Here is a 14,953-nt window from a genome sequence, read left to right on the forward strand (position 1 = left end):
GAGGAGACAAGGAGAGGAAATAAGGAAGGAAACATGGAGAAGAAACAAGGAGAAGAAATAAGAAGAGGAGACGAGGAAGGAAACAAGAAGAGGAGATAAGGAAGGAGACAAGAGGACAAGGAGAGGAGACAAAGAGAGGAAAAAAGGAAGGAAACAAGGAGAGGAAGAAACAAGAGGAGACAAGAAGAGGAATAAGGAAGGAAACATGGAGAGGAAACAATAAGAGGAGACAAGGAAAGAGACAAGGAGAAGAAACAAGGAAGGAAACAAGAAGAGGAAACAATTACAGGAAATAAGAAAGGAAACAAGGAAGAAACAAGGAGAGGAGACAAGGAAGGAAGCAGGGAGACAAGGAGAAGAGACAAGAAAGGAAACAAGGAAGTAAATAAGCAGAGGAAACAAGGATAGGAAATAAGGACATAAAACAAGGAGAGGAGACAAGGAAAGAAAACAAGGAAGGAAATGAGGAGAGGAAAAACTGAAACAAGGAAAGAAGACAAGGAGAAGAAACAAGGAAGGACATAAGAGGAGACAAGGAGACAAGACTGTTTAGTAAACTTTAGTGATCGGTGGTAAATGAACAATTTCAGACAAAAAAGACGTTCCAGTTTTAATCGACTGTGTTTCAAAAAGACAAACTGTAAGCGACTCTGTGAGAAGCAATGAAAACACAAACTAGACACGGAGAAGATAAATCAGAGAAGACACAGCGACAGGGGAAACAAACAGAAGCCTTACGGAGTTCAAAGAATACTGAATAATATGTAGAACACAGAGAACATAGAACACAAATCAGAAATCACAACACAGAGAACAGAAAAAACAACAATGGCTGGAAGAAAACAAAAACGGACTGAAGAACATACAGCACATACAACACAAAACAGAAAAACAATAACACAAACAAACAGAAAATGGAACACAGAGAACAATAAAGAAGAAAATAGAAAACAGAAAGAAACAGAACGCAAAACACAAGACGGTGAGAAAATTTAACACAAAGAACACATATAGCTGATAAACACCAGAAAACTGAAAATAACAACACAACAGAGACAGAAAACAACACACAGAACACAAAACAACAAAAACAGAACAGAAAACAGAAAAAAGAAAAGAAAAAAGAAAATACAGCATAGAGAACACAAAAAACAAAATAATACACTAAACTGAAACAAATAATCTGCTTTGTGTACAAAGAACGAAAAAACAGAACACGAAAAACTAAAAATAATAGAACACAAATCGTAACACAACAGAGACAAAACAAAACAGTGAAAATAGAACAGAAAATAGAGAAAACAGAACACAAAGAACAAAGCAGAAAAAAACTAAACAAAGAAGATAAAACTCATACAAAACAAGAACAACACAGAAAGAAAACATGTGGAGCAGACAGTAAGACACAAAACTGAATTTAAAAAAACTCAAAAGAGTCAAACGAAGAACACAACCCAGAAAACAGAACACATGGAACACAGCTAATAATTAAAATAGAGCACAAAAGACAAGAGAAACTAGAGCCTAGACAACGAATAAAACTGAAAATAAAAGACAAGAACAGAACCCAGAAACACAAAACTAAAATAGAACATGTCAAAAACAAAACAAAGATGATAGCATGCAAAACAGAGGGAAAAAAGAACAGAAAATTGAATTCAAATCATAAATGGAGCACACAGAAAATTCAGAGCACACAGAGAACACAACATAATGGGAAAATAAAACACAAATGACAGAACATAAAATAGAACACAGGACACAAAGAACATAAAGAACAAAACAAAAAGTCTAAAGAGTAATTAAATGAGAATAAATAAATATAGAACACAGAATACAAACACAGAAAATAAAAAATAATACCCAAAAATTTACCCCAAAAAAGAAAGAAATACAACAAAGAACACAAAACAAGGAGAAAACAGAAAACATGGCACACCAAAAAAAGAAACAGAACACAAAATGGAGGAAAAATAACATGGAAGATGAAAAAAAATGGGAAAAAATGTAAAAAGTAGAACAAAGAAACAACCCAGAGAAATAAAAATGAAAATATCAACACACAAAAAAACAGATTTCAAACAATAAACAGAGCAAAAAAAATTTAAAGTTTACAGAGGAACAGAAAACAGAGAACGCAGGACACAAAGAACTAAGAAAATAGAATATATAGAGCAAAACAGAACATTTAAAAGACAATAAATGATTACAAATAATAAGAAAAGCACTCAGAGGGCAGTACTCCTCCAAGGCTGCTCATTCCCCCATATAGCATTGTCAGAAATGTAGCATTTGTTGATTAATTACTGATGATCACAAATCACGACAACATAGAATGTGTCCATTTAATGTAGATGTACCCACAAACAAAATGACCTTGTGCTGAGCACAGGCATGTGTTCTGCATGTGTACGTTATGTACGGACACCGAATCTCGTGACCTAAATATGTAGCGGGCAGCGGGAATTGATGGGACTCAGAAACACCCCCACAATTTAATCAACTGTTCCTTGTATCTTTTCAGACGGATAAGTCCCAATAAGTCCGCATGGGTCAATTTGTAGTAGGATCACAATCGTGATCATCAGCAGGCAGCTGATGTAGTGTTCACTTGTCATAGTTACAGTGACGCTGTACCGCTCTTTAATAAATCTGTGGATAAAGACTATAAGCTGCATCTCTGCCAAAATCTAACCACTTGGTCCTCGTGTCATTTCTGACCTTCCCTGAAAATTTCTTCCAAATCTGTTAGTCCATTTTTGATCAATGTTGCAAACAGACAGACAGACAGACAAACCAACGGCGATCGTCACATAACTCCACCGCGTTCCTTGGCGGAGTAAACACAGAACATGTAAAACAATAACCAAGGGTACAGAGAAACAGAACACACACCAGACAACACAGAAAAGAAAGAAGTGAGAAACTAGAACATAAAGAACAAAACAAAACTCACATAATAAATTATAAACACAGAGCAGAACGTGGAGAACCGACAGAACCCAGCTGTGCAGCAGCACCTCCTCGGCTCTTGTCTCCATAAAAAGCTTTGTTTTCTGCAGAGCTGCTGTTAAATATTGAAACGTTCTGCAGCCCCAGACCAAGTTTTCCACTGCCGCTCCCCAACAGGCCTGCGGTCCATTAAACTGTCAGTGACATCACTCCGTTACCGGATCGGGTTCCTCGCAGAACTCCGTCTGCCCACCTCTCTCACACTCAGTCCAAGTTCACCACCAGGTCTCTCTCTCTCTCTCTCTCTCTCTCTCTCTCTCTCTCTCTCTCTCTCTCTCTCTCTCTCTCTCTCTCTCTGCTGCAGGGTTTTGTGTTTTTAACCGATTTAATGTGTCAAAAAAAAAAAAACTCACTTCTGGTAACAGTTACTGTACTAAAACACAAAAACACGCCACACAGCCAACAGCATGTGGACATTCAAGCATGAAAAATGTGCAAAAATCTGCTGTTATAAATGCCTCAGTTTGTGTGACTTCAGGTTTTCTCTCTGACATTTGTTCATTTATTCCTCATAAGGCTCTGAGGATTTCAATATTGCTGCTTTAATCAAGGATCTCCTGTTGCAGCTCTGTGCTTTCAGAATAAATGTTTTTTAAGCTATAAATTCTGCATATTTAGTCAAAAAACATTTCAAAATGCCAACTATTATTATTACTATTTCCAACTAAAGTGATGACAACAGAAAATAAGTCTTTACTTATTACTCCGCCAAGGAGGCGGAGCCTCAACGGAGTTATGTGACGATTGGTGTTGGTTTGTTTGTCTGTCTGTCTGTTAGCAACATTACTCAAAAATGGACCAACGGATTTGTAAGAAATTTTCAGGGAAGGTCGGAAATGACACAAAGACCCCGTGGTTAGATTTTGACAGTGATGCCACTTATAGTCTGGATGCATGGATTTGTTAAAGATTTCTGTATCATTGCCAGATAGCGGCACGGCGCCACTGTAACTATGACAACAAGTGAACACTACGTCAGCTGCCTGCTGAAGATCACATGATTGCAATCCTACTACAAATCTACCGTTGCGGATTTATCAGGACTTATCCTTCAGAAATGATACAATGAACAATTGATTAAATTCTGAGGGTGTTTCCCGCTGACCGCTACATATTTAGATCATGTGATTCGGTATCCGTACATAAGATTTCAGCTGTTGGAAATGATACAGCAACTGAGCAGCCTTGGCAGAGTATTGCTTTTCTTGTTTACATCCATCCATTATCTATACACCGCTTAATCCTCATTAGGGTCATTGGGGGGGGGGCTGGAGTCTATCCCAGCTGACTCAGGTGAAGGCAGGGGACACCCTAGACAGGTCACCAGTCTGTCGCAGGGCTACATATATAGACAAACAATCTCTCTCACATTCACACCTACGGGCAATTTAGAATGATCAATTAACCTCAGCATATTTTTGGACTGTGGGAGGAAGCCGGAGTACCTGGAGAAAACCCACGCATGCACAGGGAGAACATGCAAACTCCATGCAGAAAGATCCCGGGAAAGCCGGGACGCGAACCAGGGATCTTCTAGCTGCAAGGCGAAAGTGCTAACCACTGCACCACTGTGCAGCCCCTCTTGTTTACATATTTATTTTATTTCTTTACTCTTAGTACCATTATTATCATCACTTTTAGCTTTGTGTCTACGGTTTTACATTGTATTTTCTTTTATTCCACTTGTTCTTTACATATTTTATTATTGTATCTGGTGCAGTTGTATTGATTCATGTTGTAAATCTTAAACCTCTGACAAAAGCTACCGGGAGGAGAAAGTTTTGCTCTGGTGAAAATTAAATTCAGATGGAAAATCCAGCTTACTTGACCCCGAAGCGATCCATGAACATGATGTGGTTCCGAAAGGTTCTGTTGATGTCCAGGTCGATCTGTTTGATCTCAGACGAGCACAGCCTCGCCTGCTCCTTCATTTTCTGAGCGGAAAACAGAGAAAATAGTTGAAGATATTTGCAAAAAAAACAAAAACTGTTGATGTTAATGAAAATGACGGCATAGTTTATATAGAAATGAAGCCCTGTGTGACACAATAATTTGATATAACTGAAAGTATTTTAGTGATAATGAGTAGCAAAACGGATGAAACTGAAATTTAGCAGCAATAAAATACACTTTATTAAATTTAAAGACAATGCAAGCTGCAAAAATGTGCATAAAGCATGATTTTCTGCTTGTTTTCCTACTTGTGTCCACTTTAAAGAGCTACTGTCTGTTCTAAAGTGTGTGTTGTTAATCTGGTTTTGTGTTGTGATGGTAGGAATATGTGTGACTTTACATGTAGGATTTAAGTTTCCATCTGCCAGACAGGATTATCACACAAATCCAGGCATACATGACGTTAGCTTAGCATTTTGGTTCATCATTCCATACACTAAGTCAACGTTAAATGCTAACAGTTAAAGCTAATGTGTTGTCAGTGTGCATAAACGTAAATATGAAGGCGAATAGCATTAGCCATGCTTACGTTAGCATAGCATTAGCTTAGGCTAACAGAAAGACTGGAAACAAAAGAAGCTGCTAGCCTAGAGGTGAAAAAATATACTTTGCAGTTAGTTTAAAGCTAATACTGGAAACAAACTTAGTGTATTGCCTGAAATACTACTCCTAAGTATATTTTTGAGGTACTTGTTTGCAAGTATCTTCATTCCAGGGTACTTTTGCTACATTTCAGAGAAAATATTATACTTTTTTCCTCATTCCTTTTCACTGGATTTACACTACACATTTACATTTTTCATACAAAACACATTATGAGCAACACTGATGCAGCGCTTCATGAAAAAATATTCTTTATAGTATATAAGATAATTAAATATTGATAATTTAACATTTTGAAAGATTGTTTCTGCATAAATTTTTACTTTAAATTGAATGATTGTTTGGTCGATTTGTTCCTGCCTGGGCAAATTCTCATTGGCTGGACAATCGTAATGGCATTAAAGCTCAACATTAACAGCCTTCTTGGACTAAACCATTATGTTTGACAGCAGGAGTGAAATACTACCTGTGAACACCATGGACATAAAATGAACTGATGGACTGTTTCTAAATTTAAAAGCTGGATTATGAGTGCAGACCTCGTATTTGCCCTCGTTCTCCTTCTTGGTCCTCTCCACATCCAGCATCAGCGCCCAGGCCCGGCCTCGGAGCTGCAGGGGGATGCCCTTGTAGACCCGCTTCACCATCTGACAGCAGAGGGAAACATAGAAACACTGAGAGAATAAAAAGCCAGAAGGTTCAGAGGAGCCGTCGCTGTGAAGTGTGAGTCACTGGAAAGTTTACCCACCTACCGTTCGCCTACGACAACATTCACAGGAAAAAAGCATATTCAGTGAAGCAGGTTTGTACATGTGTGGATCGAGTAGCGGATGGGAATAAAAACAGCATTTCTGTTTACTCGTGAGGGTGAAATGGGTTTAAAACCTTCCGATGTAACTGCACATCTTGGCAGCTTCACTTGGAAACATGGTCTGAGAAAATGTAGACTTTAAAAACTAGAAGAATTCCAAGTAATGTGAGCAGCTCTGACTGTTCTCACTGTGCAGGAGACAGTTCATTCATCACTGTTTTTAATCACAGAATATCAATTTGACTGAGGATACACAAAATTGCCAGTTAATTAGTTAAACCTTCAATTTATAATTGGTGCAACACTGCATTTACAATCTGAAAAAACATTAAACTTTACTTTTTAGGCTGCATGGAAGTTGCAATAGCGATGAATACTGTCGGTTTGTCTCTTTATAAATGCACTAATTTAAAAGATGATATTTCACTAAGTTGACTTCAGTCTGGATATCTGCGTTACTTTTGGTCACAATTTTTCTCCCATTTTTGCAGCAGTATTGCAATAACTACAAAAACTGAAGTTAAACCAGGACTTCCAGGTCGTAGGACATTTTTAGCACTAACTATGCACCTGTGTAGAATTAGATGCAATCACTCATTTTAGAATTTTGATTCTTAATTAACTGACATTACTTTGACATGAAAGAGCCTTTTTTGTAACTCTTGTCAAAAAAATCAATTAAATTGTGTATGATTTAATGTTGAATAGCAATAAAAGGGGGGAAAAAGGTGCTGAGTACTTTGTAAAGGCACTGTATGCTGCTAAGTGGTTGGAAATGAAACTTGAGTTTCTCTGTAAAGGGTTTTTGCTTTACGACGTGAAGTGCCTCGAGTCGACACAAGTTATGGATTGGTGCTACTAACTAAACAAAGCAGTCTTACACCAAAATGGTGCTACATTGGCACCAAAAGTAACAAAACTGTGAGATGCCTGCATTTTTGGCCTTTCTTTTCTACAGGCTTGCATTTACATCATGTGACTTGTGAGTTTCTTTCACTTTATGCATAACCAAGAGCAACAAAGTCTGTAAAGAGGCTGGAGGGTTGATTTTCATGCAAAAAAAAACTGGTGTTCTCACTCGTGGCTTTTCTGTTGCTGGTTTCAGTGCTTTTGTTTACACTACAAAACTACTGTATTAAGTTTAGACACCAAAATTTTCTGAATTTGATTGTGGTTGCAGTTTAAGGTGCAAATGCTAAACACAAACCTTCCTATTGTTTTTTGCATGGCTAATGTGACAAACCCAATAACAGACTCTATAAAATTAAAACATCTAATCATTTTTTTGTGTGAAAATAAAACATTTTGCACTGTGGACCAACACAGGTATGGCACATTTTTCGTTAGACTGGGTTGAACCAGTAATACAGAACCTTTCTCAATGAAAGTATGTGTATGGCTCACTTTATCTGGTTAGAGAATCATGGTAGTTTTTTTGAAAAGCAACCAAATATCACTGATTATTCAATGCAATCAGTGAAAAAAAGCTCGCACAGTTAGCATAATGTCAGTTCCAGACAGCTAATTTGTGTGTTTCCTTTCAGTCAGACTGAAAACAAACATTTAAAATCATGTAGAAATCAGCTTTTCTTGGAAAGCTGAAGGACTTGTCCCCCTGCAAAACAGTTTTTCTACAATGAAGAGTGTAATGTCTGCAAGGCACTTACACCCACAGAAGTCACATTAATGCGAAATACCGCAGGTTGAAATAAACCAGAATTCTCCTTTAATGACAAGTGTGTCGGTACAAAAACATTTTCATTGCGAAAGAAACCAATCCAGAACCCGGCTGGAAATTTGCTGCTACTTTATGTCCTCAGGTGAACAAAAGTGTGCTGAATTTCTGCTTCATCTTTGTTTTTCCATCAAACAGACTGTAGAGCATCAAAAAACAAAGATTAAATTTATATATTCGCTTAAAGCTACACTAATCAACCTGTTTCACGTGGCAGTATTCTGGCTAGAAGTGCGTAAAAAGATATAATCACTAAGATAACAAGCACCGATAAGAGCAAGATTAAGATGGAAAGATCTGCAGCCAAAGGACGAGGGAAAGCCCCACTAAGGAGTTATTAACTGGGTAGAAGTGCAGAATGAGTGTTTCTGAGTGTGCTGCAGTTTGAGGCGGAGGTTTGGCCTCTCCTAGTTTGACTCATGTTTTAGCTTTGATCCAGAGTTATTCAGGATGATTGAGTGTTCAGGAATTCAGCTTTCACTTTGGTACAATGTTACAGGACTCCACACTAACAGCTGCTGTGACTCATTCTGTGTTACACTGACCACACAGAAACCAGCGCCCATCTGACATACTTGTCAGCAATTATGTGAACTCTCCAGCAGTGAAGTAATTTATTAAAAAAATCTGTTTTCAATCTCCACTTGGCCTCTTGTGCGAGCTGTTACTCACCCTGTCACTGTTCTTGTATTTGTCCCACTTCTTCACCATCTTCAGCCATTTCTCTGCTCGCTCTATCTCCTGCTGCTTCCGCTGTCAGAGTTACAGAAGCTGGTGAACAAAAACATGACTACAACAACAGTTTGGTCCACAGCTATGAGCCGTTTTACTCCTTACCTTCTCTTCATGTGCAGTCGGGGCCGGCAGCTCGTCCTCGCTGGAGATCATGAGGAAAAACAAACCATCAGGACACAAACTGACCACAGCACGACTTCACCAGCTGGCAGGAAGCTAGTGTGACAAAACATGAGCGAACACAAACACTTACTGCATGAAGCCGAAGCGGTCGATGACTTTGTAGATGCTGTAGTCAGCATCTTCCCAGGGGTCAATCTCCACCCCGCCCTGCCTGCCCTGGAAACACAAAAACACACACAAACTGAGTTTCATGGAGACAAAGAGAAATGCAGCCACGATGCAACATGCTGTATTATTCTGCACCATCACAAACACTAACGCAACAGAGATGAGATACGTGAGGGGTATTTTATTTACATTTTTGTCAAGGAGTTATTAATGTACTAGAGGAGGATGCCAAGAATCGGGAACAAATCATAAGACTACCAAAGACTCCCACCCCTATTATATAAGCAAGATTTGGGTTGGGCTTCAGTATTTCTCCTTAGAAGCACTTTTTCTGCTTAAGGACCAAATATGTTGTCAGTAATTGTTCACTACGGGGCACATGCACTACTTAAAGCCACATTATTACATATCCATATATATATATATATATATATGTATGTATGTATGTATGTATGTATGTATGTATGTATGTATGTATGTATGTATGTATGTATGTATGTATGTATGTATGTATGTATATATATATATATATATATATATATATATATATATATATATATCTCCATATACACTACCGTTCAAAAGTTTGAGGTCACCAATTCATGTTTTCCATGAAAATTCACACTTTTATTCATGTGCTAGCATAACTGCACAGGGTTTTCTAATCATCAATTAGCCCTTCAACACCATTAGCTAACACAATGTAGCATTAGAACACAGGAGTGATGGTTGCTAGAAATGTTCCTCTGTACCCCTATAGAGATATTCCATTAAAAATCAGTCATTTCCAGCTAGAATAGTCATTTACCACATAAACAATGTCTAGACTGGATTTCTGATTCACTTAATGTTATTTTCACTGAAAAAAAAAGTTTTTCTTTGAAAAATAAGGACATTTTTAAGTGACCCCAAACTTTTGAAGGGTAGTGTAATTACAGGTGCTCCACTGGGCATATATAAGTGGTGCAATCAAAAAGTTCTGAGACTACTGGTGTTGCATGTACCTGTCAACATAGGTGAGGAGACCACATAATATCAACAGTAGGATCTGTGTTTGACGCAGTTTTGTGACCATTAGTAGGTTTTGGTGAAAGAAAAATGTCAAGAGCAACCAGGAGCATGCTCATTATTTTCTTCAACATTAACATGGTTGTGCACCATGAATTCGTCCCCCTGGTTCAGTCTGTCAACACAGAGTTTTGTTGTAATGTCCTGATGTGTTACTACTTCCTCTTACCCAACATAAAATTCAAATTACAGGGTCGTTGTTTTGACACAGTTTAGGAGGTTCAGTGCTCATCGCAGATGGTTGCTCAACATGTTTCTACAACAGGGAGAAATACAAGCGTTGCTGAAGCACTGGGAGCTGTGTTTTGCTGCACATGGAAACTACTTTGAAGAGGATGATGACCAAATTAAAATCAGGTGTTGGTTTTTATAAGCACAGACACTGAATTGTTCAGTCACAATCTGTAAAACTGGTATTCTTTCATATTTTGCAATGTTTTAAGTTTTGTTTTGTCGGGATGTCCCAAACTATTTCTTTCTCCTGATCTGATCAGTTATTTTATTTTTATTATCTGCCAAGTCCCAATCCGATAACATTTTCCTAGATAATACATACTTTAAGTGTTACTATTTATCACTGTAGCGACCAGAGGAGACAGGCATTGTGGAAGTAAATGGGCACCATGACAAAGTCTTCTGTGAGGTTTAATGAGTAAGCACACAAGCATCACATGAAGTCAGAATCAAATATAGCATAGCATGTAGTTGCGGCTTTGACATCCATTCTGGCGTATGACTGATAAAAAGTATGCTGAATTTCAATTAACAACTACTCAGTTATTAATTTATATCTGTGCACATATTAAATAAATTGCTCAAATGTACAACACGTGTGATAGTGGCTATAAACAAAGAACCAAGCTTAGATTTTTGCGTATCCAATCAGTTAAACATGGTCTTGATCAGCTCATTATCAAGACATTCAGTTTTTGGGGGGTTTGCACCAAGATCCTAAGCAAACACAGGTTGGTCTGAAAATAAAGGTGTTCATTATCATACTACAGGTATTGGTGGAGTTTTGGCTTCTGTGCACCTTAGCAATAGACAAAGTTAAGGCAGAAATCCCTGGTTAAACTCTAAAGGTGCACATGTGCACACAAAGTGAACGCAGTAATAACAGTTTGTACTAAAAGCTTCAAACGCAATTATCTGAATCAGTCATGTAATCAAGAAAAGCTGTAACAGGAAGCCATACTCTACAGTAAAACTGTGCGTTCAGCATCTGCTTCAACCAGCACAAAGTTTGGAAGCAACGATTTTATCATGGAAAATCCATTTAAGCAACAATCTGGTCCCAGTGTTGACATAACAGAGAGGGAACTAATCCTCAGACAGCCTAGTGGAGAGGCTTCTCACTCCGCTCTGAATAACAGCACTGCTGCGTGGTTGGTTGGCTGCCTGTCTGGAAAGCAGCCAATCAGCCGCCTGCTCTCAGCAAAGGGGGGAAGAAGGTCGGCGTAAGCTCACACAAAGTGCACAGCAGCTTCATCGCGGTTGAGTCGGCACTCTGAGGCCCGGAGGCACCGCGAGCGATGTCAGCGTCATGAAAGTGAGAGGACTAAAAATACTTCCTCACTGAGGGTGTTTGGAAGTGGCAGAGTGTTACAGTAGAGACATCAGAGCCAGGAGAGGCGACAGAATCTGAACTGCTCGTATTTAAACCTGATTTACTACAACTGAATGCAGGAGTAGTAAAATGAATGACTCAGATATAAAGTGTAGAAGAAAACGAGTGGGATTGGATGATTCTCTGGACTGAATGCTTAGTGTCAAACCTCAACACTTTCCTGGTATCAAACAAGAGAGTCACAAACTGTCCAGTAGTGAATCAGATTAAAGACATCACAGCGCCTGAAGTGCAACAGCATCGCTCTGATGAAGTGAGCATCAAGAGCTATGATCATCAGGATTCACAACTGTTTTATTTCACAACACTGACATGTGTCGACTCAGTTTAATCACATCCAGCCACATCGCTCACTTTGTGTGTGACGCATCTGCGCTGGGTGTCAAATAACAAGAAGCTCTGCAGCTCCATCATCGTTCATCCCTTCACTTTTCTGAAGCTTTCAGACAAATCTGGTGTCCTCCTTCCTCAGTGGATGGGGTTATGTTAAGTAGTCATGTGGCAAGATGTGTCATGTGAGACGTATCTAGTGATGAGAACTGTCCATCACACCGCTACTTCCAAGGTCGAAACTGGTTCAAAATGAAGCCAATTTAATTTAAAGTTACCCTTATGTGTTTAGATATTTAAATATTAAGCATTTGTGAGCTTCGGTGCTTCATTGCAAAAGATTTTAGAACTCCAAAATCTTTTTGGATAATTTAATTGTCGAAAGTGAAAGACTGGGTTAATCCATGAACACAAACGTTCACGTTGACTGTATCTTAGAAAAAAGAGCCGCCTGTATGTAAGATAACAGCAAAAGGAGACAATATCAAACAGACCGAGAATTTCAGCTACCTCGGCAGCAAGCTAACATCAGATGGCAGATCAGACCAGGAGATCAAGAGGTGTATTGCCATAGCCAAAGATGCTTTGAACAAGAAAAAGACCATCTTCATGAATACATACATCAGCATGCCAACAGAACTAAGAATCCTCAGATGCTACATCTAGTCAGTCTTGCTACATGGATGCGAAACCTGGACATATCAAACAATATATAGAAGAGACTCCATACAACAGAAGTGTGGTTCCTACGAAGAATGCTAAAGATATCGTGGGTAGAAAGAGTCACCACTGAAGACATGCTTACAAGAGCAAATGCGAAAAGAACAATGCTGGCAACCATCAAATCCAGAAAAATTACATTTCTCGGACATGTGACCTTGCAATAACAGGCAAAATAGAAGGGAAGAAAGCAAAAGGACGCCAGCGAATGACATATATTGACAACATCAAAGACTGGACAAATACATCGAATGCTAACACGACGGAGAAAAGTGTAAGGTATGGTCGTCAATACAATTACGCAAGACACCTACAGCTGCAATTTCAGACTAGTGCTTTTATTTCAGATGAACTTTTCCGACACAAAAGGTCAAGAAAAAGAAATGGAAGATCCAGCAGAGCATCATGAGAAAAAAAAAATACCAGCACAACCAGAAACTAAAGTGGTTATACTGTGAATTTACCTTCAATTTGACTTTAACATACACAAAATCACCAAACTAACTTACATAACTAAACTTTCTGATGGTATTTGAGAGTATCTAAAGAAGAAAAATAGCCCAAAATAAGCTTAAAATTGTGATATTTCATCAAAATCACTTCATGCCACATGATTCATTCAAAAAATTTGCCAAAAATTTGCTTTGACCAAATCCTGTAAATTACAAAAAAAAAAAAATCTGAGCTCATAAACACAACCAAGAAGTGATGAGTGACTCAGCTGTGACCAACAGTAACGTGACAAAGATTCAGGGAGTTTTCAGGTGAACAGCAGGCAGTGTTCACACAGAGCAGAGAGGAGATGACAAGAGAGGCTGAGAGGAAAATAAAACATACTAAATCAATAGAATGAGTGCAGCGTTTGTCAAAGACTGCATACAGAGGAACAAGCTGTTAGCAAGCTGGTAGAAGATACATTCAGCATGGCGAAACATCTTTCCAAAGTTGAGGTCCAGAGCAGTGTGAAAAAACACAGTTGCTAGAAGTTGTACAGGACTTTATATTGAAGTGAAAAATGAGAGCACAGTGACCATAAAATGTGACAGGAGCAAGAAATGATTGCCGGAATGCATCACTGAGCAAACAAGTTGCCCACAACAGACTTTTAAGACAAATCCACCAGCTGAATCCTGCAAAATCGCACCAAAGAAAGCTACGCTTCTTCTAGCATTTGGAAAGGGATGGCCTTCTGTAACTGTCATGATATATTTGCTCTTGAGAAGCAGATTTTGAGAGATGTAACCTCTGCATTGGGATGCAGCCAGAAAAGTGTCATTTTACCCTAAAAAGTCAACAGTCTCATCCATTTTCTTTCTAGAATTTGGAGAATTTTGACTGGAGCTGTCCACAATGTCAAAATGTACAATGAGAGCTGCTTTATTAACAGATAAAGTTGAGATTTGAAAAAAGAGGGCTTGTTAGCTTAATGAAATATTACATGCTAAGGAAGCTACCAGCTTTGTTTTTAAAAAAAAAAAAAACAGTCTAAGTCTGTGAAAAGCAGCAACCTGCTGCAGCAACAGAAGAGTTACATGAGTCAGGAGAATACAGGTGAAACAAGGTCAGTTCAGTCTCTGTGAAACCCATCTGAAAGACATAACCCTGCACATATCTATGGCAGGCTTTTACCCAGAGTCCTCCTGGGAATAAACAGCTGTGGTGTGGGATCAATCTCTTTTCAGCCCTGCTCCTCTGCTCTGCACTGTGTTGTACATGTGGCCGGAAACCAGCATCCATACACAGAAATCTCGATGACCGGGAGCTCAGCCAGTCCCCGGAGGTCGGTGTCAAGTCAATTGCCGCACAGCGTGTCACGGTTGTTGCTATGGCTAGACAGAGCAAACCCCTCCACCGCCACCCCGTCGCCCCTCTGCTCAGAGCTGCTGAGCTAAATTTAACCTCTGGCTACCACCGTCTCTTTGCCCGCCACCAGCTCAGCTCTGCATCGGCACATTCACCACTGAAACCAGGGAAGCTGCTTGTTGCTCGAGCAAAGATGCAGACAGCTTGGAGAGACACTAAATGTGGCTTTTATTTTAAAACTGAATTAAATATTTGTTTCTGTTTG

At 38.9% G+C, this 14,953-nt stretch overlaps 1 protein-coding gene across 2 annotated transcripts in view; it reads right to left on the minus strand.

Annotated features, from left to right (window-relative positions):
* LOC111574567 (USP6 N-terminal-like protein) overlaps window positions 1-14,953 on the minus strand; it is a 45,277-nt gene that overhangs the window by 12,225 nt on the left and 18,099 nt on the right. For both annotated transcript variants that reach the window (XM_023279247.3, XM_023279257.3), the window contains 5 exons: window positions 9,103-9,188; window positions 8,952-8,991; window positions 8,787-8,867; window positions 6,108-6,215; window positions 4,837-4,946 (listed from right to left, as the gene is read on the minus strand). In XM_023279247.3, the coding sequence (XP_023135015.2) occupies window positions 4,837-4,946; window positions 6,108-6,215; window positions 8,787-8,867; window positions 8,952-8,991; window positions 9,103-9,188 (425 nt within the window). The remainder of the gene's footprint in view (window positions 1-4,836; window positions 4,947-6,107; window positions 6,216-8,786; window positions 8,868-8,951; window positions 8,992-9,102; window positions 9,189-14,953) is intronic.

Source organism: Amphiprion ocellaris, chromosome 1 (genome assembly GCF_022539595.1).
Source record: "Amphiprion ocellaris isolate individual 3 ecotype Okinawa chromosome 1, ASM2253959v1, whole genome shotgun sequence".
In the NCBI taxonomy this organism is placed as follows: Eukaryota; Metazoa; Chordata; class Actinopteri; family Pomacentridae; genus Amphiprion; species Amphiprion ocellaris.